The sequence below is a fragment of the Hyperoodon ampullatus genome (genome assembly GCF_949752795.1).
Source record: "Hyperoodon ampullatus genome assembly, chromosome: 4".
Taxonomy (NCBI): domain Eukaryota; kingdom Metazoa; phylum Chordata; class Mammalia; order Artiodactyla; family Ziphiidae; genus Hyperoodon; species Hyperoodon ampullatus.
The window spans coordinates 84,844,812-84,871,873 of NC_136917.1; the positions used below are offsets into that span (position 1 = coordinate 84,844,812).

General features: G+C 39.5%; 1 protein-coding gene across 1 annotated transcript in view; it reads right to left on the reverse strand.

Annotated features, from left to right (window-relative positions):
- Positions 1–23,786, reverse strand: part of CAMK4 (calcium/calmodulin dependent protein kinase IV) — a gene marked incomplete at its 3' end in the record, with an annotated part of 222,803 nt that extends 199,017 nt beyond the window's left edge. Inside the window, exon 1 of the mRNA XM_079703277.1 lies at positions 23,563–23,786. Within this exon, the coding sequence (XP_079559403.1) occupies positions 23,563–23,723 (161 nt within the window). The 5' untranslated portion in view covers positions 23,724–23,786. The remainder of the gene's footprint in view (positions 1–23,562) is intronic.
- Between the last annotated feature and the right edge of the window lie 3,276 nt (positions 23,787–27,062).

Below are 27,062 nucleotides of genomic sequence, written 5' to 3' on the forward strand. Positions count from 1 at the left end.
AAAGAAGTGAATGTTGAAGCGATGGAGACACTATACGAAGAGGCAGCAGTATACTGGGAAATGGCATTGAGCCTTCAGTTATGTGTGCATCATTCTAGAAATAAAGTCAGCACGTAATGAGCCCATAGGCACTGATAACGGATAACAAAAAATAATATGGGTTATCAGCTAAAAGTCACCAATTTTGGTCTTCTGATACTACTTTGAGGCCATTATCAGAAACAAACCTGATTTTTAAGAAAAGCCTGTATAGAATATCTTCTTTCTTTAAAGAACTGCATCATGCCTTCAATCAGGTAGGACCAGCCCAAAGGACTCTCTCCCCCAGCTCTTCAGAGTTCCCTGATGGTACAGTCACACCGTACCTCTGAAATGTGAAAGCACTCTGAATTGCCTGTGTCAGGTTCTGAATATCAAATTGGTGTGCTTGGCCAATTTTCTCATAATTTCATTTCATTATATCTTAGATATTTTGTCTGGGACCTAGTAAATTTGACAGGGAATTCACTTCAGAAGAGGCAATGTGACAGTTTTAAGAAGTATAAGCTTTGGAGTCAGACAGATAACCAGACCATCCTGCACCACGGCGCTTACTGCCAGTGTGACCTGGCAGGTTATTGCTTTCCCCAGGCCTCAGTTTCCGTGGGTTAATAATGCCCACCTGGCAGGTTATTGTGAGAGTTGAGGACAATAAAGATAACATGCCCAGCTCATAGTACATACCTGTTAAAGATCAGCTGCTATTGCTGTATGTGATTTTGTCTACTCAACAAAAGAACACATTAAATATGTTTTTATATTTTATATAAATTATATAAAAGCATATTAAAATCAGTCAACAATAAATATATTTGTAAATTTATAAAACATTAACATTAACCTTAACCCTAAAACAAAGTAACTGTTTGGGGAGATAAATAATTAGATGAAAACAATTATACACATATACAAATACAAAAAGAACTGAGTATAATGTGAATAGTGATCATTTCTGAGTAATGGGATTAAAAGTAATTTTTATTGTATGCCTTTTGTTTATCTATCATTTCCAAAACTTCTACACTCAAAACAAATTTATGCTATAATTTAGATATTTAATACATTTAAACATATTAATTTGTAATAAATATAGATACTTTTATATATGTTATATATAAATATGGTAATATTTAGGTTATTCACTTTATAATCTGGGAAAAAAGGTTTTAAAGCCAGCTTTTCTTCAGTTTTCAGGTTATTGTCTCAATCAGAACAGGCAATTTCAGGACCGTCTCTGTCCTCAAGAAGAAGAAACCTTTTAGGGGGCTTCCCTGGTAGCACAGTGGTTGAGAGTCTGCCTGCCGATGCAGGGGACACGGGTTCGTGCCCCGGTCCAGGAAGATCCCACATGCCGTGGAGCGGCTAGGCCTGTGAGCCATGGCCGCTGAGCCTGTGCGTTCGGACCCTGTGTTCCACAACGGGAGAGGCCACAACAGAAGAAGAAACCTTTTAAGTTTTACAAGGTTGGGCTTTACCCCAACTTCTAGACTGATGGCAGCTTTAAAGCCTCTTTTTCTTTATGACAGTGAGGAAACGAACAGGAAATTAATATGGCCACTTTTCCATGCCTACACACACAAACTGGCTTTTAAGTATTCTGGTTGAATTCAATCAAACTTGCTATTTTAAAACAATAGTTTCTTCAGATTCAACTAGTACCTTTCTAATAATATCAGACTTTAAATTTTGATTTGTTTTCCAAAAATATGTTTACTTGTTCACAACATCCATGCAGACAGATTAGGGTGGCCCTCATACAGTAAGCAGCTCAGAGGATTTGGCAGGGATCCAAGATACAGCTCACATGCACAGGGACATGCAGGTGACAATCACATCTGTCTTTCATGCTCCACTGCCTTTCAGGCAAATGGATCTGCCCACAACATGATTTGATTACTGGTCATAGTCTTTGGCCAGGACTTTAAGCCACATCCAGACTCTAAACCATCTCTAGACCATGTGATATTCCATGTGATAGGTTACAGGAGAGCAAATCTCAGCTCTGTTTGATCTAATAATTTCTCATCACAATAAGAATGGATTTAAGCAGAGTTAAGGGAAAATATTTTTCTCTTCTAAGAGTCAGGCACAACATATACCAAGCACCACTGAGAGTAAAGCAACATGCTGGATACTGTGAGAGGATAGTAAAGCAAAACAAAAACAAAAACAGAAACACTTTCAGGGCCTTAACCTGTCCTGTTCTTTTCTTTCACTTGTTTTCTATGGATTTAAATAATCTCTTAAGTGGAACAACGTTATAGCCTGTCACATTAAAAAGTAAAAGTAATAAAATGAGACACTGTGTCCAGGACATAGAACCTGCTTCATCGAACTGAATGGTTCCCCACAGTGAGAAAATTTCCAAAGGTCAGCAAACAGTTTAAAGCTATTGCAATTTAATATCCGCCAAGGGAAAGTGATGGCTCTGAGCAAATATAAAGATCATTAACCCAAGACTTAATAACCATTCATTTATCTAAAAATATTTCTCAGTCAACTATTGAATTTCCACTTTGTGAAAACACAAAGTGTGATCCCAAAAGGGCTTATAATTTAACAGAGAAAGAGGAGCACACACTAATACATTTAAAAACACAAACAACAGAAACATACAGACAAATAAAATTGCCCATAGTTACAGTAAAACCCTTTTTCTCAGTCATAATTTAATCCAGTGTTTCCCAAAATGTATTCACTAGTACAGTGAGATAGTCTTCAGGGGAACAAAAAAATGTCCCTGATCAAATAAGTCTGAGAAATAGTTCAAAACCACAATGTACTTGAGCACATTAAAGAATGAAAAGTCCTAGAGCAACGTTTAATATAACATTTCTCAAATTTGTTTAAACACAGAACCCTTCTTTGACCTTACAATTATTAACACCTGTGATGGTTAGTTTTATGTGTCAACTTCATTAGGCTATAGTAGCTTGTTATTCAATTAAACGCCAGTCTTGATGTTTCTGTGAAGGTATTTTGTAGATATCATTAACGTCTATAATTAGGTGACATTAAAGTATACGAGGTTACCTTCAATAATGTAGGTGGGCTTCATCCAACCAGTTGAAAGCCCTTGAGAACAAAACTGAGGTTTCCCTGAGAAATAAGATATTCCACCTCAAGACTACAGCATCAGCTCCTGCCCAAGAGTTTCTAGTCTGCCTTCCTGCCCCACAAATTTTGGGCTTGCCAGCCTCCACATCACATAAGCCAATTCCTTGAAATAAATAAATAATATTTAAATGAGTATTTATTTATATTTTATAATATTTAAAATATTACTTAAAATAAATAATCTTTAAATAAATGTGAATTTGTGTGCATGTGTGTATTAATTACTGGTCTGTTTCTCTGGCAGAACTCTGATGAAACATCCCAAGGAACTAATGTTTTACATAACTTTCTTTATGGCACGCGATAAAGTCCCATCTTCTACCTCAGTAAAATCGTATCTTCTACGGCATAACTGCAATCAGATACCAGGAGCTGTATGCCTGAACCCCACTTAATTTAAGGGACATAATAAATATTGTTAGCTGCTTCTCAGCATCTTTCCTACTAGCACCTACATCCACCTCCAAGTTGGAAATGCCAGAGTCCTAAAAGTAGACCCTGACTAACACTAATCAAAAACTGTAATCTCTTCCCCTTTGTCTCCATGACTTGTTCAAGTATGATGGTAATACAGGCTTAAGTCAATTAATGCACTGACGCCCCTCAACCACGTTGATTGATTCTGCTTTATTAAGTGGTACAAGGAAGTGAAGATCCTTACTGTCCTGGATGATGATGGTTGGTTGCCAACATCAGGACTGAAACTGCCGCATTTTGCTAACATGAGGAAAGCTGGCATGAAGACAAGCCAACAAACTTAGGAGGGCAATGCTGAAAGAAATGAAGAAAAATAAATGTGTTCCAAGTCAAACCACATGTAAAACCTGAACAACCTCTGGACTTTACTTATTTGAGCCAATTAATCCATTTCGTTGTTTAACATAATCTGAGTTGGGTTTCTTTTGGCACTTCGATATATGCTTGCTGAATTGCACCTGCATATAACAGTATCCTAACTAATTAAAGGGAATACGGAAGAGGTAAAAACTGGGTATATAAGAATATAAAAATCTCTGTTTAAGGATAACTGGACTGGGCAGGGCAGCAGAAAAGGGAAAAAAGTTTGCTAAATGATTAGGTCAATACAAGCTTCACGCTACCCAAATGTTCTGAGCAGATGTAAGAATATATATGTCTGGGTAAACCTCAAACATCAAGGCTGCTTAAACACCTTTGAAAATTTGATGAAAGCTATGGTCACTTTCCTCAGAAAAATGATTACATAAGCAATATTTTGCTTTCAATTTCAGGAGTTTCATATAGTCCTAAAACATAGGCACAGAGGTCTATGGATTAAAGTTAGGAATTCCTGTTCTACATGGTGGCAGGAAAAACTGCCAACATTGATTCTTGTTATAAATAGATATTGAAGAATAGAACTAAAAATGTGGTTTGGCTGAACACAGGTTATACATTGTGAGAACCATTTGCTCCTGGGACTTGTGAGAACCATTTGTTCTGGGACTGATAACACTGTTCACATGATTATGAACACCCAATAGAATCTTATGGTAAGTTTTATTTACATCAGTAAACTTTGTCTATGAATGCTCAGCATTTCATGGCACGCAGAGCATGGTTATCTTATCACTTTTAAAAAAGTAAGGGAAAATTTATCGGCAGATTGACAGGCAGTTAAGAGGTTTAAAAAGTGAGATCAGAGAATCAATTTGGGAGGTGGAAGTCTAGTGGAACTCACCTGTCACTTTTTAATGGAATTATGAGGATAAAACCCAGATTGAAGGGGCCAAAGTAGAAGTTGTTTGAGAGAAATTTAAAAATGGCTGTGCTGACTCATGTCAGGGAAGGCATACTAAGAAAGGAAGACGAGATATAGCATTAAATATTACTAGTGTTGCATTCTTCAGCACAGGCTTAGATATAGGCATGGGAACAAAATAAGACATTGTTGCAATTTTCCCTGTTGTAGATAATGAAAATTTCTGTCGTTTCTATCAACAATAAATAAAAATAGTTTTTCTTAGTTAAAGGAATTCAAACCTAACTTGACAGCCTATCACTGTAGTCAGCAAAACTACTGGGGTTAGGAAGAAAAAACAAGAATATTTATTTAATGCAAATCAGATGCTGGCGGCATTAATTGAAATTAAGAATAAATATCCAATATATTCCTGTTATAAATGACTTTTGGAATCAGTAGCATCCCCAGCTATAAGAAAATAGCCTTGGTCTCATGACATGTGCAGGCACCATAACAATACCTCCATGTAATTTTTCCAGTTCCTAAGTAGTGCTAAATATTGGAGTAATATATTAATTCATCTTCTCAAACATTCAATTTTCCTGGACTCAGGAAGAACAAAGAAAGCCTATTTATTTATATTATAGTTTAACATAGGTAGCCGTTTTAAAGTGGATGGGGCACTTACATATTTGACTAGTTTCTTTTTTTTTAATATCTTTATTGGAGTATAATTGCTTTACAATGGTGTGTTAGTTTCTGCTTTATAACAAAGTGAATCAGTTATACATATACATATGTTCCCATATTGACTAGTTTCTTAATGAGTTGTGTAAGAATGAGAATCTCAGCCCCCAAAGACCAACAGGAACAGACTGCACTCTGACATGCATGCTGAGACTCTTAAACGTAATTTCAATACATTTAGGGACAGAGGTTCTTTTTACAAGGTGAATGAACACTGCCCAAAATGTGAAAGAAATTAAGTGTAAAATATCCAATGTTTAATAGTTTTGCTGCATTTTAATTTTTAAGACTATATCCTCCGCAAAAAAAAGAAAAGCACAACATACAAAATAGAAAATAGTGCCAATTTAAAAATTATAATCTGTAAGAGCTTCTTGGAGATTAAGGAATGTTGTATTCTGAAATAACTCAGGAAAGGTCTAGGAGGAAGAGCTTGGAGTGGCTTAATTTAAGCCCTGGCTTCTTAAATGGCACTCATGAGGGAAGGAAGTGTGTCACAGAGTCAAAGTACAGAAGGCCAAGGTTCTGGCCCACTTCTACTACTAACTAGCTTTGGAGAGCTGGGAAAGACATGTGCCTTCCCTTGGCTTGATTTTCTAAGGTGCTATCCAGCTCTACAGTTCTGAAAATCTAAGTAAGAATATTAAGAATGGTGTAGATGTACACACATTTTAGTCATATGCACATTTAGTCACGATATTTTCAGTGTTTTTACAATTTGAGGCTTGACAATGCCACCAACAGTGCTCCTTTTTGAAAACAAGAGAGAACCATTATCTATGCCCCTCTCCCAGATATTTGCCTGAATCCTGCCTCATTCTCTCTGAAGCTTCAAAAGATGAAAAGAAAGAAGAAGAGAAAAGGCATGGTTGGCCTAGAAGGGAACAGGGACCACCACAGGGCTAGTAAAACTTTCAGTTATATTAACTCAATCAAAATATAACCTATATCCTTAGCAGAGCAGTAAAAAATCTTCCCTCTGCCAGAGCCTGTGCAGGCACATGGGAATGAAACTATCCTAGAAGCACCCCAATCAAGATGCAGAGGCAGGGGATCCTGCTAGCAGTACACCAGAGCTATAGAAGCAGAGTGTAAGACGGCCTTCCTCTGAGTCAGGCAAGGCTTTCCTGTGCTCACACGAAGAAGAAAAAGGTGTTGAAATAGTAGACAAGGAGTGTATGGTGTGAAGGGTGCTCATTGGGGAAAAGACAGTGGAGGTGCTGCATACTGCACACTGAAATGGGGCAGCATGACAGATCCTACATGAGGAAAAATAGCTGGTTGGGCTGGAACCCAAGGTGAGAATGCAGGCTTGGTGAAGGTAAGACAGGAAAGCAACAGGAGCTGTTTTGAAAAGACCCGCTGTTTGTGTAAAAGGGTTCCACATCCTGGATGGGGTGCAAAATGTTAAAAGATTCTAAGTAGGGGAGTGGCATAATCAAACTTGGTCTTTGAAAGGTCACCTTCCAAGCGGAGTGGGAAGTGGATGAGTAGAGACAGTATTTAAGATACCAGTGCAGTACTCTGGGAAAGAGTTCCTAATTTATAGAACTAAAAGGTCCAGGACCCCTGATTTAAAATATATTTAAGAGAGGTCACACCGAATGACTTTCATTGAATTGTGCAATATACATCATGCCAAGAACTTTATAATGTATGATCTCACTGAATCCTCATAATAAATTTATGAGATTATTATACCTCTTTTGAGACTCAGAATGGATAAGGGACTTTCCCAGGATCATATATCTGTTAAGTGAAAGAATATGTCTTATTAGCAGGGGTGAAGGAAAAATCCAGAATGTCTCCCATGATCCTAGGTAGGGAGCCAAGGTAGATGGTGGTAACATTTACTGAGATGGAATACACAAATAGAGAAGCAGGTTTGGTAATGGCTGTTGGTTGGAGGTGAGTGGAAGATGGAGTCAGTTTGAATAACCTGCATCACAGTTGCCTATATGGTCTTCGAACAGAGAGTTCAGCAGGCCATCTGAAATGAGAGCCATTCCTATTATGAATTATGCACCTACAAGACACAGAAAGAGACCAACTACTGTCTAGAGCCTATCTACCTCCATCAAAACAAAAGAGAGTTTTTGACTTCACACCTTCCCCCTAAACACACATCTCCAATACTCTCCATTGTCTAAGCACAAGATTCCAGGGACAGCTTCTACTAGATTCCAAGTTTCTCACCATCTAGTACATTCCTAATTGCATGATGTATGCTGGCAGTATATTTTTAAAAGAATTTTGGAAAATGACTTAAGATATCCAATCATCTTATATACATGTAAGAATTTATTAGTAATAAAATATCTCACAAATCTTCTCTACAGAACTACAAATAATATGTAGATATTCCTCCCTCCAAGAGGTGGAGCTTAATCACCCTCCCTCCCAAGAGTTGGTTATTTTAGCTTTAGCGACTCAGTTCCAAAGACTAGACAGTAGGGGAAGGGATAAGTAGTAACCGTACAGCAGAGAAATCTGGCAAACACCACCTTCACCAAGTGATGAAGGTTAAAATCAACAGAGATGTCAGGTGGCTTCGAGTACCCCGATAGGATGTGACAAGAAGGGCACTTCACCTCTGTGGTATTCTTTCCAAAAACTCACTACCCCAGTTAATCATGTGGAAAAATGACAGGCAAACCCAAATTAGGGGGCACTCTAAAGGACACCTGTCCAATACTCAACACTGTCAAGGTCATGAAAAACAAGGAAAGACTGAGAAACTGTCACATATCAGAGAAGGCAAGGAAACATGCCAACTAAATGCAATGTGGTTGCCTGGATTAGAGCCTGGAAGAGAGGGAGGACATTAATGGGAAAGCTGATGAAATCCAAATAAAGTCTGGAGTTAATAGTAAAAAAATTTATTATTATTATTAAAATAAAAAGTCTCATGCAGTATGTGTACAGCTTTTTTGCTTAATAGTCACATAATTTGTCTTTTTAAAATCTCTGCAATAATCCTGTGAGAAAGGCACTAGTATTTTCATTCTACAGATGAGGAAAATGAAGCTCATTACAGTTTAAAAAATTAATTAACAATAGACAGCTAATAGGTACCAGAGTTGGAATGTATTTTTACACCACAGTTGCCACTGGGGGTTCTATTAATATCTGTTGGAGTCATGGGTTCATTTTATATGGCCTGCAGCCCTGATTTTTATTCTCAGAGTGCCTATAGCCAACTCATGTTCAGAATCTTGGAATCAGAAGACATTTCAAAAGACAATGATATCCAATCACTTAGGATTGTGATATCTAATCACCTCCTTCTTTACAGAGAGCCATTCCAGAATTAATACCCCTTAACTGAATGACAGTCAGTAAGACAGCTCCTAAGTCATCTGGTCTCTATTTTTTCCCCCTTTTTTCCTAGCCATTTGTATCTCATTAACACCTTTCTCAAAGTTTATTCATTTGTTTCTTAAGTGCTTCAAAGAAATCCCTTCACCAGAAAAGAGACTAAGACAATTAACAGCAGCTACTAAAGAAACGTATGATGAAACCAAAAGTCAAACTTTATTTTACTAGTTAGGTACCAAGTTAGAGAAATATATTCTTTATGCATGGCTAATACTGATGTCATTTTAATACAAGAAGTCTTTTTTATGTGATATGTTTTTATCAGTGTACACAGACTACAGCCTGCTTTAAAATATTCCTAATCACATCTGGGTTTTTTTTTGTTTTTTTAACATCCTTAAATGATTTCTAGGACTCTCATATTTATTTCTGAATCACAGTCAAGTTGCAGTGATTCTGGGTCTGGTTATTTAACTTTCCAGTGCAGAATGCATTATTCTCAATAAAAAATTAATAAATATATGACAAAGTTAAAGTTGGCACAAATAAGATCTCAAAGCTACAAAATGATTAATATTCTCTAATGTTAATGCTCTTCTTATAAGAAAAGCAAACTGTAAAAATTATACAGAAAGACCCATCTACAGCAGTTATTTTAAATTGCCCCAACTGTCCTTTTGTCTGAAGATATGGAAAACCTTAAGGTTATACCACACATTATTTTCAGTATGTGAAATACAAAAGAACAGCAGTCAGATATTTATAAATATTAACATCTTCTTTCTTGGACTGCCTCAAGCTCATGCAAAGTCATGCAGTGTTTACTCCATGCCTCTGTGTTGTCTGTTAGCTTCTCATTAACTGAGGAAACATGAATCTGATTCTTGAGAATTAACAATTTAAGATATAAAACTGACACAAACTATCAGAGAAGGCAATCTAGTGCTAAAGAAACACTGAACAAGTTAATAAATTCAAAAAGACCAAGTAAATGTTGGTAAACTGGTGCATAACAAATCACAAGCATCACAGGTTACTCCAGGTTGGAAACTGCATTTGGAACAAGCAGATGAAAGTGTGGTCAGAGACCCAGAGGAACACTGGGTTCTTGGTCCTGAGAGAGGTGCATGACTCTATGAGTTGTGCCAGAATGCAGATCCAAGTTCTGATGGAAACATATGATTCTCAAGATGGGCCAAGTTTTATTTTTTAATAGCTGAGCTTCTAGCTGGCAACAAAAAAATCCTGTGCCAGCTGCTGAGGAAATAATATGCTGGGAGCTGGCAGGCACGGGCACTTGGAAAGCCAACAGGTATGGATATGGATGCACAGTGGATACCAAGGTGGTAATGCCAGAAGGCAGCTCCTAGATAAAGCCAAGGCCGCGCTATACTGCCTGTGAAGTGGGCCTCTTGACTGCATCCCCCAACATCTGGGAGAAGAACAATGGTGGGCATCTGGGAAAGGAAAAGTACATCACTTTCCTCAAGCTCTGCTTGCCACATTAGCCTAGATTAACTCGGGTTAGTTTCTGAGACACTGCAGGCAGATTCTGAGGTTGTGACCAAAGTTAGATAGATAGTGGGGGAAGGGGTACATGGGCATCTTGGCCAGCTCAACTGCCATAGCAAAATACATTGGGGGACTTAAACAACAGATATTTATTTCTCACAGTTCTGGAGGCTGGAAGTTCAAGATCAGGGCGCCAACATGGTCGGGTTCTGGTGAGAGCTCTCTTCCTGGCTTGCAGACAGCTGACCTCTTGCTGTGTCCTCATATGGCACAGGGAGAGAGAGTATGCTCTCCCGTCTCTCTTCTTAAAAGGGCACAGATCCCATCATTAGGGCCCTACCCTCATGACTTCATCTAACCCTAACCACCTCTCAAAGGCCCCTTCTCCAAATACCATCACATTGGGGGTTAGGGCTTCAACATAAGAATCCATGGTGGGGACACAAGCATTCAGACCATAACAAGGGGAGATACAAGGAAAATGAAATGGACCTGGGCTCTTGTGGGACAATGGTAACAGGGAGAAGTCAGGTAGGGACAGAGAGGTGCTTGTGGGCTGAGGTGTAGCTAACTCAGAAAACAAAAAATAGCCCTAGGTGAGGAGTGACCTTCCTTCCATCCCTCAGCTCCATCTCTGCTCCCCTCTCTCCTATACACAATCTTTCTTTCACCATACTTCCCTGGCCTCTGTCATCAAAAATAGAGATGGAATAATTATTGGGCTGGCCAAAGAGATAGCTCAGGTTTTTTCCATACCATCTTACAGAAGTAAAAATGAGCAAATATAATAATGAGTACATGTCTCTAAAAAAGAGATTAGGCATTTAAAAAGTACAAAATAAGAAAAAAAATTATTCAAGGAGCCTCCAACACATTTACAAAGCCTTTGGAGCTTAGAACCCTACTTACTCCAAAAGCTGCTCTGTCTCCTGAACAGGCGGTAAAGAACTAAGGTAATCATCCAGAGAATTCAACTGGAAGAAAACATAGATGCACAGATGGTTGTGGCTAGAGAGTACCTTCAACAAAGATGATCTAATCACAGAAGGTCACACTATTCCCAGTTCATTCAGACATGGGGGGGGCTCTTTAAGACAGAGCAGCCTGATAAAAGACCAGAGCCCCTAGCATTACAAAGGACTTTCAATTGCAGATGCCCTGCTGGTACAACTGACTCATTTACTCAACAAATATTTAATGAGTGCTCACTACACACCAGGCATTGCAATAGGCCTGGGGACACAGTAATGAGCAAAGAGACAGAGGTCCTGCCCACAGAGGCTTACATTCTAAAGAGAAGGACAAAGACATTGAATAAGTAATTTCACAGTGTGCTGGTTTAGCAGAGGATATGCATAGGAAAAACACCCTGAAGGAAGAGAGATTTAAGAGTGTGCTCATTTTCCTGCAGTTGTTCATCTAATTCTTCTAATATTTATTCATTCACTCGCTATTCCACAAACACTTATTAAGCACTTATGGGGGGCAGCTAGTAAGCTGGAGAATGGGCTTAGTAGTGAGGACAAAAGATGGATAAGATTCAGGGTTCCTCTGTCTGAGGAACAGATGCTCTGGTGGTGAAGGCCACAAAGCATTTACCTGTAAGACAATAAATGTGTGACATGGTATGAGAGCCGGGAGGCAGGAGAAACCTTTGGCTTAGGGGGCAGGGTGACTCTCCTGGAGGAATTAGAAGGAGAAGAGCGTTTCAGGCCAGGAGAGTTTCACGCACAACACCATGGAGATATGAGGACCATAAGGGGTCCCTTGAGGATGGCAGGTAAGAGAGGAGCACCGTAGTCTGACAAGCTGGTCTTGAATCCCAGCTCTGCTCCCCTCCCCAGCCGCGTGAGCTCGGACAAGCTGCTTGACCTTTCTGAGCTTCAGGCTCCTCATCTGAAAAATGATGCTCGTGTTGATCACCTCGTTGTATTATTGAAATAATTAGCAATGCACATAAAAAAAAAGGAAAATCTCAACACCAAGTTCCTGGTAAACACTCCACGGTGGTAATTAGAAGTGGTGGGGAACAAGGCTGGCAGGCAAGTTGGAGTCAGAATGCTAAAAGACCCAAGTAAGTTGGACTAAGGTTTTTTTTCCCCTGTAGCTACCTAATTTGGAATCATCATCCCCTACCTCCCACCTCGTGTCCTGTCTGGGGCACGATATTAAGCTTAAGTGCCAACCATGGAGCTAAGTGTTTTTGCATATGCGAGCTAATTTCATCGTCAGAGCAACGTTGTGGTGGATATACTACCACAAATCTTCACTTTAGAAATGAGGCTTAGTGAGGTCTAGTGTTATGCCCAAAGGGACCCAGCCATCAAGCAGCAATTTTATCCTTCTTGTTTTCCTGCCTGCACCCTGTACCTTCTAGCTCAGCTCCTAGCTTAGCACCTGCCTGGCTCAGCAGTCCTCCTTCATCTCCACTCTCAACTGTCCAGAGTGCCCTACTTGCTCCCCCAGCCTCAAAGCTTTCCTGAGTAGCTGCCCTGCCCAACTGTGCCCTTGGGCTGCGCGTCCCTGAGCATCACTCCCCTCCACCACCTGCCAGCTCAAGCCGGGACTGGAGCTCTGCTGCCCCCTCCTGGCCTGGGCCAGAATCTCATCTGCTCCCTGGGGCCCTCAGCTCAGCTCTGACATTCCATTCCCTCAGTACCTCAAGATTTGAAAGAAGTGTACCATTTGCTGTGAATTATCCTGACAATTTCCTCAGGTTTCCACTCTGCTGATGTGGCATACATACACATGACAAGCTCTGTTTATTATTATGAGTTTAATTCGCTTCTAGATACAGGTTACACTCAGAACTCACAAGTTTACTTCACTGAACATTTTTATTACCTTATGTGTTCACACTGAGGGAAAAAGGAGAGGAAGGACTCAGAGTCCCATAGAAACCACTAAAAATGTTTCCACTCACACAAGAAATCTTCAGAGGCCTACTATGACTGAACACTCTAGGCCAGGCTGATTTACTGAATTATATAATTTGAATTTGGTTACATTTAATAACATAGTCTTATTTTCTCAGTGCTTGTCCTAACAGGGAGCTTTGAAAAAATAGCTAAGATTCACTTGAATGAATAGGTAGCAGTGCATTTATATCCTGTTAAAGATAACACTTGGACTGACTAGTTGTCACAACTAAAGAACAATTTTGTACATCTGTGAAAGTCCCACATGGATGGTTGTCACTAAGTTAAAGAGTCACTAACTATCCCTTCAAGACAGTACAAGAAGTAAGGCAGACCAAGCTGAAAAGTACAAGAGGGATTTCCCTGGTGGCGCAGTGGTTAAGAATCCACTTGCCAATGCAGGGAACACAGGTTCAATCCTTGGTCCGGGAAGATCCCACATGCCGCGGAGCAAGAAAGCCACAACTACTGAAGCCCATGACTAGAGCCCATGCTCCACAACAAGAGAAGCCACCGCAATGAGAAGCCTGCACACCACAATGAAGAGTAGCCCCCTCTCGCCACAACTAGAGAAAGCCCACGTGCAGCAACAAAGACCCAATGCAGCCAAAAATTAAAAATAAATTAATAAATTAAAAAATTAAAAGTACAAGATTCTGTGCAATGCAAGCAAAAGTTCCTACTAAACAGTCCATGAAGACTGAAAGTGGGAAGAAATCATTCAAATACTGCATTATAAGTAACAATAAATGTGTGAACATAACTACAGATTTGCTATCCCCTACTCTTCTTTGTTCTGGTTTGTAATATTAGTTAAATTCTGTCTATAATCATGACAAATCAAAGAAAGTAACACTTTTAATGAAGAATGCTACCACAAACTAGTAAAGAAAACAGTTAAGAGCATGTCATATGTATTACTTTTTTAGCAGACCATTCTAAACAGAGTGTTATCTCTAGTCTAGTTTTGTTTTTAAATATTTTTGCACCAAAATTTTGGTGAATTTTTCAACCATATCACCCTGAAGCATGACTTAAGAAGTAATTAACTGATGACGATGCATTTGTGAACCAAGTTAAACTCAGCATCCTGGCACTAATGCTCACAACTCTCCAACCCCTGCTCACCAAACACTTCAGGCAAATGCAGTCACCTGCTTAAGCCAGCAGTTGACAAAATTTACCATGAAGTAAGTTAGGTATTTTGAAATTGAGGTTCTTGCCTATGAATTTTGGGTTCAACAACAACGAAAAACAAAATTCATTTAACCCTCTGCTTGATGGGCAAACTATTCCTTTTCTCTTTTTCTTTACTCTGCCATGTGACTTTTTTGGTTACAATGGCAGTTACGTTCTTATCAAAATCTTTCATCGGGTAGTCTTAAAATGCATAACAAGTGCACATATGTGCCCACTTCCCCTTTCTGCACAAAGTCACACCTTGCAATATGATTTCTTTGTTTGCATTTTGATCTATGTATTTGCTTTAAAATCATTTTCATATAGCAAAATGTTAGTATTTAAATATAAGTAAGAAACGTAACCACTTAGAACTACCATTCTTTGATCCAGTAATCATCAAATAAAATGTTTTGAGCACATGCTCCCAAATTGTGTATACTTATGTACCTATAAATGCAATACATATGCTATTGAACCAATATGTAATGTTCTTTTCAAAACATTTTAAAAAAGCAAAAATTAAAAAAAATATATGTTCTTCTAGCATCCCATTGTATTATGCACACCCTGTATATGAACATCCCACTTTGGAGACCTCTGCTCTAGTTAAGATATGAGTGACTGCTTTAGTTAGCTCTAAACTCTATTCAAACTAAGAAAGAATAACTTTTCGTAAAAAAAATGCTTATTTAAACAGTCTCAACTTAAAGGACCTTAATTAGTCCACCTGTCATATGTGTATGGCATATAGAAGGATTATTCAACATGCAGATAATATATCAGTAAACAGAAAAATGAATTAATTAAACTTTACTAATTAGAAGCAAATCTTTATTGATTATTTAGCATATTACTTTATAATGACTGTCACTTCAAATATAATAGAAGAATGAGCAACTTGAAATCTAATTATTATACACAAAACAAATGACCCTCCAATGGTCTTTGAATGTGAATGCTGATCATGGTATGGAAATTTAACTTAAAGACCCTTCAAATAAAGCTACTTCATTTTCAAAAACATGAATGATGATTGGAGCTAGCCAACGTGCTATGTAGGTTAAGAACTGCAACTGATATAGTTTCAACAGATGTAGAAAAAGGATGAGAATGCACTTAAAGACTGTGCCCACTGGAAAAACTAATATCAGGTTGACATGTTCAAAGTAAAAGGGAGATTAAAGGTAATTCCCTGAATAAATGAAGTTTTGAGATCATTTTAACCTGAAATTCTCGTATAACTGAGGAGGAGTAGAAGTTTACCTTGACTGATCTAGGTCAGGGGTAAGCAAACCTCCGGCCAAGGGCCTAATACAGCAGTCACTTATTTTTGAACAGTCCACAACTTAAGAAGAGTTTTTACATTTTAAAATGGTTTTTAAAAATCAAAAGAATGTGATGTGAAAATTATATGAAATTGAAATTTTACTGTCATAAAGTTTAATTGGAACACAGCCATGTGCATTGGTTTCTGCGTTGTCTATGGCTGTTTTCACTCAATCATCAGAGTTGAGAGTTGCCACAGAGATCTGTGGCTCACAACACCTAAAATAGTTACTGTCTATCCCTTTACAGGCTCTTTACCCAGTGTAGGTAACTGATCTTAATCCCCTCAATCCCACACTTCCCCTTTTTATTCTAGTCTAGAGTGCCTGGAGGGTTTCTTTTTTCTTTCTTTTTTTTCAACCAACATGGTAAGTTCTCTCTTACCCATCCCCCTCACTTATCTACATTGTGAGTTAGTGGCAAGTTCTGAGTCCCACATCTTTAGCCCAAGACAAAGCTGCTTCTACAGGCACCTTTTGCTCTCATAATGGTTTCTTTCTCTTTATCTATAATTTTGGTTTTCAGTTGATACAAACTTAGTCATTTTTTTTTACAGGCTTTCTTTGGTCTGATAATCAACTTACCCTCCCAACCTTATCTGTCATTACAATGTTCATGCTTTGTAAAGTCTGCAAAATAAAATGTACACCCCACATTCTTCTGCCAGGTTTTTTTTTTTGCCTTTTTCTTTAGAATGTATTTTCCATCTGGAATGCTCTCCACCAAAGCTCTACCTTGTTAAAATCCTGCCAAAATTCAAGATCCACCCCTCCCAATGAAGACACCTCAATCTTCCCAGTCAGAATTATCACTCTGTTGTAAAGACTGCTGTAATTCTCATTATCTCCATCTGGTATTAGTTTTATTTATTTATTTATCTCATATTAGATTAATTGTTGGTGCCTTACAAGTAAACTATACATGTGGAGGCCAAGTAGTGTTTTATTTATCATATTCATTCATACTCTATCCCCCTCACCCTGCCCCCTACACCATAAATTGCCTAGCTCATAGTTATTCAAAGGATCAGACCTGTAACAGAGAGGACATTAAGTGGCATGAAGACACGGAATTAAATAACAAGGAATCAAAAAATGACAACATCATTCTCTTTTCAATTATTTTCAATCATCTGTTTACATCAAGAAGAAAACCTCAATTTGTGCCACTATGGTTCTAACTTTGCTAATCTTTGATAATCTCCCTTTTTAACAAAGAGAAAACAATTCTCAGGCTTGGAGCCTTCTGGAGGCACGCATTTCTACCTATGATTTAGTAAAAATGTTTTGTTCTTATTGCCTCTATTTATGGGATGAATACTGGTTTTCAATTTAATGAAAATAAGTATTCTCAGTAAATAAATTTAGGTTAACAAAAATGAGGTGATTTAAACAAAAATATTAAGCAACTTATAGCACAGATGGTATGCATATACAACAGAAATCAATGGTAATACATAAAAATGTCAGAAGCATTTGGTTGTAGCAGATAATCAATAAAGCCAAATGACTTTATTCCATCAAACTCCTTGTTAACCATCTACATAACTAAAAGAAAATCATGTAAAAGACTAGCTTCAAGCTTCTGAGACAGTGGTTCTCAACAGAGGAGGGAGTGACACTTGATAATGTCTAGAGACATTTTTGGTAGTCACAATTGGTGGGGGTGGGGTGGCTGGGGGAGGATTGCTACTGGCATCTAGTGGGCAGAGGCCAGGGACACTGCTACACATCTTACAATGCACAGGACAGCCCCACATCAAAGAATTATCTGGCCCAAATGTCTACAGTGCCAAAGTTGAGAAACTGCTCTAAGAGAAAGAGCAAGCTTTACAGGTACTACCCTTTGCCCATCGTTATAAATCATCCTCTATGCAGCACTCTGTCCCGATTTGATCTGTCACTGATAAGATGGCCGAGGAAAATCTCCCACCCAAACCTTTCATTATTTTACATCACCCACACAGCCACTGCCCTCCATTAGCAATTAGAATTTTAAAAATAGACTGCACTGAAGAGTACATGTCCTTTATATGCTAATACTATGCCATCAATATTTAGATCTAACTTCCTAATTAAACCATTGGAGTTATGAAATTTTCAGATTTTCCTGCACTATCAAATAGATTTTTAAAAATAATTAAGGTAAAGATTAATACAATTTGAGTAATACTTTGATTCTAGCTGCTATTGACTTCATGTAAAGTTATTCTTTGGCTTAAACTATATGGTTCATTGACTCAAATAATATATTTTGCAGAATAAACCTGACCTTGAAATTTTTTAAATTCAGTAATTTTTATTAGATGTTAGCTTTCATGAAAGGGAGTCTAAAGAGAACTACTTTTTAAGCTAGCAAAAAAAAAAATCATTAACATAAAACAACATAACAATTAGTAGTTGAAACAGTTCGCTTGGCTACCACTCAGTACTTTATTCTCAAAAGTATTATTGCAAACACATAATCCACACAGATGTGTCTGAGGGTAAAGCGTTTACAAGAAAGGTCTTTGAAGCTATTTTGTGGTTAGTGTTTTCGTTCTCTTTCTTTCTTTTTTTTCAAGTAAAGTTCACCAGAACAACTTAGAAGCTGATAGCACCTGTGTCTTTTTATTTTTTTTTCCAAATTAGGAGTTATTTTTACCCTTGCAACAGTATTTAAACATGGAAAAATAGTGCATTCTTAAAGTAATGATCCTATCATAATCTTCACTTGACTTTAAGGCTCTTTACAATGAGAGTATTTTCAAATTTAGCATTTACTATGTATTAACTTTAGTGGTTGGCATAGCTTGGAGGCATTTCATTCTTTTAAATTCAAGTTGATTTAACTCCTAATTCTGACATGCCTGTGGTAAAATGATAGCAAAGGTGAAACTGAATCCCTTTCATTTCAGAGCCACAAAGCACTCTGCCAACAGAAAAGCAGCATTATTTTCAATATCAACAAGCTACAGAGGTGGCACTTATCAATACTGCCAAGAAAGGAAACCAGTGCTGAGTGAGATTAAGATCATGGTTACACACGTCAAACAGGTCACCAGACTTCCCTTTCCTTGGGGTCCTTAGAACTGAGATCATCACATCAGGACCCACCGTGCCTGGCCCACTTTGTTATCATTCATTCATTCTCTTCAAAATCATTTGTTGAGCACCTGCTGAGTACTGAGCACTATGCCAGGCAATGAGCACACAAGAGTGAACCAGCCAAATCTACAGACCCTGCCGCCTTCCAGAACTTGTAGTCAGTGTTGGTGCGAAGAGCCTGTGCAGCCCCAGTTTCTGTTCTCCCAATTGCAATCCCACCTTGCTACTGAGTCAACTGCCTGAGGAAAGAATCAGGTGCACAGAGAACAAGAGAGGGACTGAACAGGTAGGTATACTTTAAATTCCTAGTGAGATTAAAAAAAAAAACCCAACATCATCCCCAAAAGAGCTTAAGATACCAAGTGCAGCGCGTGTGGCAGGAGATCCACAGCCAGCTGTGGGGATATGCTGGATAGGCTGTGGGGCCCTAAAGGACAGTGTGAGGGAAAGACCAAGAACCCAAGAAGCACTGGCTAAGAATGGCTCAGGAACGGACTTGAACAAACGGAAAGAAGGGAAAAGGGAAAAGAGAGGGTCCGATTCCTTCCCAGCCAGGAGCACAGGTTGGAGCCCTCCTTTCAGAAAATGCACACTTTGCTGTTTCCTCACAGGAAGCATTTGCTGACCATTACCTGGGAACAAAGTTACATGTTACTGAGTGGACTACAGCTCTGCTCAGGCCTCTGTATTCCTCCACTCCACAGTGAAGGTGCTCTTGGTCCAGCCTCCTGAATTGCTCAGCCAGTCCAGAATACACTCCACTCAGCAGGCCTCGTGGAGAAACTAGAGTTTTTCCAATAGTGTTTGAAAAGGGAAACCCAATAATGTTGGAAGGAAAGACAGGGGGATTTTTCTTTACAGAGCTATGCAATCGGACACTACTCAATGTTACCAATTGGTCTTCATGGCATCTTTCGAAAGGAAGATATTCATACTCATACTTTAATCTGGCATACACAGATTTACGGCCTAAAACAGTACTTTTCAAACTGAATCACAACCTACTAGTGGCATGTGAAATCACGTAGGTTCAACCAATATTTTTAAGGAACTAGAATAAAATTAAACAGCACAGAATAGGAAATATTAGAGTACATTGCTGGTAATAAAAATAAACATTGTTTTATGAAGCTTTTTTTTCCATTTTATATACACATATGACTCACTATCTAAATTTGTTTCCTGAGCAAGAACACACATAGCAAGGGATCCTATATAATTATACTTAAATTGGTTGCTATATAAGTTTTTTTAAAAATTGTGAATCAAGTTGGGTGGTGGGCAGGTACTGAAAGTCATTAGCCTAAAGAAACTATAGTGAAATGTCATGGAAATTAAAAAAGAAAAGATTCCAAAAACTCAATTTCTATGCTGAAAAAGAGAGCAAACGTAAGTATTTCTCAAAATACTTTAATTCTGTGATCTTCACACTTTTATTCTCTTGTCCTAATTATCTTTCATTTGCTTCCCTGAACTTGTGTGTGTGTGGGAATACATCTGATTTTGTTACAAACATTCTTTCAATCTCATACAACAGACAGAAACAAAAGGTGAGAAATAACTGAAGACAGAACATGGGTTTGGATGCACAGGGCCAAATCATCACCACAGAGCAGCCCAGGCCAAATCCTGTCCCTCTGTTTGCCAAACCACCCGGCAGAATCTGGACCAGAGGGAGGCTCCCTTCTCCCTTGGAAAAACCTTTAAAACACCAATTTCTCAAATCACTGGGCAAAGGACCAACCACTCTTTACGATATGGAGTCCTGAACAGGATCATGGCCAATTCATTTTTTTGAGTAGAATTGAATTTGTTGTAAACTTGATTTTTGTAAACTTTTAAACAAATTTTATAAACATAGCAGTATTTTCAAATGTGTTTTTTGGGGAAATAAATTAGTTTGCCTGAAACTCTTAGATAATTCCTTTCAACACCCTTCGGCCCCTGCTTCAGCCCCTGCTTCAGCTCCTGCTTCACCCTCATCCTGAAAAAAGAAAGCTATCACATTTACCCTGGAATGAATGGCTATATGTGGATTGGTGCTGTCAGTACCATCCAGGGGATTCAAGTGGTTATAGCCTTGGGAATTTTGTTCCCTGATATCCCCAAATACATCCTCAAGCTATGTTGCCCTAATGGTCATTTGTCCAATTTTCTTGAATTCAGGAGTCACTAGCTTACAACATGTAATTGTAATAGATTACTCTATAACTTAATCTATACTTGATCTGGAGGGAACTGTCTACATCCTGGAACTAACCACAATGGCACCACACAACACGAGGGGCATTGTTCTCTTACTCTTAATAACAACTGTGTTACTAATGAATTAAATATTTTGGCTTTAGAGTCATCACTGGCAGGCAGACTTGGCCCAAGACTGGGAGTAAAGAGAGTAAAGACTTGAAACCAATCGACTGAGCCTCAACGTTATCACTTGTGAGGAAGAAAACTTGTCACTCAGTCAATATCTACAATTATAATTCTGTTGCATTCTCTGGCTTTATAGATTCTTACTAATTATATTTGTAACAGAGTTGCTTTATGTTTTAGGTTTATTTTGTTGAAAAAAAACAACTTTGACCATGAAGTGATAATATTTCTCAAAGTCTCAACCAAATGGAGTAAGTATGCACCTCACCAATTCTGCCATCTACAGCGAACTTACCTAATATACATGAATACTGAAAAAGAGGACAGAAGTAACAATGTTAAATCTCTTCTCAAAATATTTTAATTCTGTGATTTTCATGGTAATCAAATGATTAGCTAGCAGAATGAGAGTCTTAGCAATATATAATTGATTTATATTCACGCTCCAAAATTTAGTACAAAATATAACAACCTGTTTTAAAAAGTATAATAAACTCCAAATTCCTTAGGTTTTCCCTATGAAGTCTACCATCTTGTATATATACACAATTTGTAGTTTATTCATTTTTCTACCCATTTTCCCATTCCTTACATTAAAGGAAATTTCTTGAGCTTCCTGAGGGCAAAGCTTAATCACAAAGATAACGTGTGCTGATGGTAAGTCATAGCCAATTAGGAGCATCTAAGGTAAACACTACTCAGAAAGCAGTTAGATTTGGTGTTGAGACAGTCCCTGGAGCACCATCAGGCACTTCCTCTACTAGGTGGCAGTTTCTAAAACTCACCAATTTTAAGTAGATTATCACTTTAATCAGAAGTTTACACTGTTCCACTGCAGCTCATCATACAATTATGTAGACTTCAAACCTTACAGAAGGAGATATTTCAGTTTCAGCCTACTAGGGAATGCATACTACAGCAGATCTTCAGATGAACATTGAAAAACTTGATCAGAACAGGATGTTTATGTATGCATTATTCAATGCTCAAATATTCTGAAACATTTTAAAACAGTGGCAACTCCTAAATTTTCATTCAGAAGTTTTGCTTTTCTTTCACACCTTCTGCACTCAGTGAGCCATTAATAGTAGTGGCAATTTGGAGGGGAGAAGTGGCCCCTACACAGTCCCACTAGGTACCAACATCCAGAATCCCACACTGTAGTCTCCAATGACATAAAAAAGAAAATGGCTGTTAGTTAAACTGTTTCCAGCAAAAAAAGAATGGAAAATAAAATTGCAAAGAATAGTAAGTACAGAAGCTTCAACTTGTTAAAGGCTGAAATTACATCTTTAGATTCCCTATAATAAAGGGCCTGGTTCTAAAATAAGTGTTGAAAAGAAGGCCCTTACCTATGGATAGCAGAAAGGAAAAAAGGAAAAAGGAAGAAAGGGAAAAATATTTTTCAATGGATAAAAATATGAGTTCATATGGCATCATTCACATGGCAAAACCACTACCTGTTTGGATCTTCACAGAAGGGATGAGGAACATTTCTACAACCCCAGGGAGGTGGTTTTCTGCATACATAATTTAAACAAATCACTCCAGCACATGAAAGAAGAGCCGCAGAACTCTTCTCACTAATTACCACCCCAAGTGCTGCTTTTTCTTTAAAGCCACACTAGTTCATTATTCTGCCTTCAACTCTCTTAAATGATTCATTTCCCCTTCACTCCTGAGCAGGCTCTGCAGGGAAGCTAGTGTTTAAGTTTAATTTCTAGTGCCACTTGCTTTGAAGAGCTTGATGAAGGGAAAGAGAAAGAATCTAATTTAATAATTCTGTCATGATTTGGAGAGGCTCCCTCCGCCCCCCAACCCAAAAAAATAACTAGACAAACAGGACCCTCTGGCAAGATATAATCCTGAGCAAAGACACCAGTTGGGAAAGCAGGGCCCACGTGCGGTGGGAGCTGTCACGCAAGGGAAGTGGCACGCGGTGAGGAGGAGGGAGAGTGGGAGAGAGTCGGGCTGCTGCTAGCAGCTGCACCGGCCTGGGCGCTCCCGGGGAGACCCGACTCGCACTTGCATGGTGCTGAGCTCTCTCCCAGAGCGGGTAGAAACCGAAGGGCAGGGAGGCCGGCTCCCGCATCCTCGGGAGCTGTCGCTGCGAGAGGGAGACAGCCCGCTGCGCGCCGCGGGCTTCCCCAGAAGCCCGAGCCCGCGCACAGGGCGCGCGGCTCCACCAGGTCCAGGGCGCCCCCCAACGCCCCAGCTCGCCACCCCGCCCCCTCCGCCTTACCGTCCCAGCTCCGACTCCACCTCGAAGAAATCGCTCAAAGCATCCCTGTTGGAGCCGTCGATCCAGTAATCCGGGATGAGGCTCCCGGCCCCCGGGGCCACACTGGCGGTGACCGAAGAGCAGGACGAGGCGGAGCACGAGGGCACCGTGACTTTGAGCATCTTCGCGGCGGGACTCCGGAAGCCGCCGCCGCGGTCGCCACCGTTGCCAGAGCGAGAAGCCCCGCCGCCAGTCACCGCCTGCGAACGCAGGAGCGAGAGGTGGCGTCCTTCAAACACACGCACACACCCACGGCCGCCTCCCCCGGCGCCGTCAGCCGCGCTCGGGCTGCGGTTCCCTTTCTGCACGCTCTAGCGGGAGGGTGGGCGGAGAAGGGGCCGAGGAACTGGGAGACGGTGTGGAGGGAGAACCCCAGTTACCGCTGGCGAGAGAGAGGAGGCGGAGGCACTGCAAAGGAGAGCGGTTCCCTCCCCCTTCGGTCCTTCCCTCCCCACCTCCCTCCACAATGCCTTTCCAACCCCCCTCCCTTTTTTTCCTTTCTCCCTCTCTGGCAGTGGCTGCGGTGGAGCCAGCTAGGGCGCCTCCGGATGCTGGAGACTGGGGAAGGCACAAGGGGCAAAGCATCATCCCACGCTACCTCCCGCTGGAATCGGGTGCCTGGAAGAGACCGAACGCACGACAATCGCTCCGAGTGTTGAGAGCCCAGCGCGCTCTGGGAGCACATGGGTCCGGGTGTACAGCAGGATGGTGAGAAAGGGACCTGGCTGTTGCTGGCGCAACTCATCTCTCCTTGAGCGCGTCTAGGTGGCGAGCCCCTCCCACCCAGCACCAGCTAACCTGCCATCCCTTGTTCCTCCCTCTGTCAAAGGTTATATTGACGGCTGGGAAGGGTGTCCTCTGGTCGCCGATCCTCCAGGGCTCCTATGCCCAGAGCCAGTGAAAGCTGGAGGAAAGGGAAGTGCCTGGGTCCACGGTGACCTGACTCACCTTTGAATGAAGTCTTCAGTTGTAATAGGTGCTGTCGTGCTGCTGCTGGCACTGCCTCCTGTGGCACTTTTGGAGCTCCTGGAAGAGCAGGTATTTGCTATGTCCAGTTGACTCCCAGCTTCTGAAGGCTAGGTACAGAAGTGACCCAGAGAATTACAGGTTTGGAAGGGCCCTATGGAAGCCAACTAGTCCAGCCCTCTGCCTTAAAGCAGGACTTGTCATCATTCATGACAGAGAAGACTGCTACATTTAAAGCTCTTTCCTCTTCCCAAGAGATGTGTCCCATCACAAGCATTCTAATGTCTGCCCATCAACCTTTAGGCTATCCTTCTAAGTATTGGTTAAATCTATATCATTTATATTTCTACCCTTGAACTTTTTTTAGATTTCAGCAGAAATGAACAATTAGTCATTATATTCTGTAATAAATCTTTGTATATATAAAGACATTACATCATATCTCATTTCTGGCTAAATAACTTTAAGCCCTTTATTTAATTCTACTTCACAGGTATTACTTTTAGTCTTTTTTTTTCTTTTCTGACTTTCCTGCAACATGCATTAAACTCTTCTCAGTGTGTCCCCATTCCTGATTACACCAGTAAACACAGTCCAATAGTTTCCTCTATTACTGATTAATTTCTTACCCTTCAGAGCTTTTGTGCTATATTGGTGAACTATCAAAAACAAAGCAAAACCAAAAAAAGCAAAAACAAAACCCCCCAAATCTAACCAATTAATGATAGGTATTGACCCTTAGTTGATAGGAAATGAAAAATAAACTATACAGAAACTATTCTTCACAGGTAATTTTATGAAGATTAGCATATGATCAGTTTACAAATGGCCTAAAAAATAGCAAGTACATGTAGATTCATGCAGATTCAATTAATACTGAATTATATGGTGAAAGACAAAATGCTCACATGACTTGTTACTTTTCAGAGAATGAATTCACTAATCTTCACGTTAGAAAACCAAGTACAGAAGCAAGGCAAGCTGATGAAGCTCTTGAAAGTAAATTCTAGTTCTTACTAAATCAGTTTCCCTTGGCACTGACTGGTGGTGGGATGGGCATGAAGTAGTGGCTAGGTCACTTTTATTTACACCTTTTTGAGGTAAGTCCTGAAGTGGCAGCACTGCATGTAGATACTTGTCTGTTGTGAGCAATTCTTTTATTCACAATTCTTTTCAACTCATGAGTTGAAAGCAAGCATATTACACTGAAAGAGACAGTAAGCCTTTTTTTCTCCTGCTATTTTAGGGAACAATAGCTAGAGAAACACCATTTCATGATACAGAGGTGATAGTAGAATTGATATTTACATTCAACATTGGTTTAGTTATTTGACACCTATGCTTTTCACAACTGACTTTTGTAAAAGTGTTATTAGCTGCAGCTTAAAAAGAGGGTATTTGGTTTCATGAATGTAGTTTATTTAAAAACTGAAGATGAAAAAATTTATTTTAAAACAGATGGAACAGGAATAGAATCTATGCAATTTATTGTCACTCATTATGAAATATCACCTAAAATGACAGAAAAGAAACAAATGCACATATCCACAAAAAGAAAGAAGAAATAATATCAACTAAAACTTAAAATCTTGGAACAAATGAACAAATGGTCACTCATTCAGAAGACTGGGTAGACCTGAAACCCAGATTTGCAATGGGAGAAGCCAATATGAAGAAATATAATTCTTACCGCAGAATTCCAGAAATGCTCAGGAATTAGAGTACCAGATCTTTCTAAAAGTGGAGTGAGGATAAGACATTGGTTCAGTGCTTTTTTATAAGAAGCTCTTAGGGATCTACATTTCTTCTTCTATCATTCACAGCCAAAAAACACACTTCCTAAGCTCTTCGAAAAGAGAGCACATTTAATCTTTGGAAATTTTGAACAAAAAATGAAGTGTGTCTTAGATCACAAGGTATAGCTACAAATGTATTAAACACAGAGGGATTCATGAAACTCTATATAATAAACAATGAGACTTGCAGGTCCAACAGGCTCCCAGGATGCTGAAAAATAGGCTTGTATCTATCACAATCTCAGCCATGCAGAAATTGGAGGATTCCTCAACGAGAAAACTAAACAACCCAAGGGGAGGGGGATCTGTGGATACTGACAATTAGGATACCGCCCCTGCCAACAAAGGAACTTGGCTTTTGTTAACACCATACAGTGAAGCCCATCATTGAACAGGATCAGGAACCCAAAGCTTCTAATGAGCTATTTTATGTCTCACTCAAATATAAATGGACAAGTTTCCATTCTGGTATGGCGAAGTAGCTGGTATGACTAACCTTCCTGAATATGACAATTATAATCTCTGAACTAAGTATAAAAACAGTTATTTAAATGTGCAGAAAGAACCACCAAAATCAGAAAACTGGAAATGATGCAACCCATGAAAGAAAGAACTCTTCTGAATAAGATGCACATTTATGCAACTTTTCCTCTGAGGGCTCTGCAGGCAGCAAACTCTTAGTAGCTTGAGGTGTCAGAA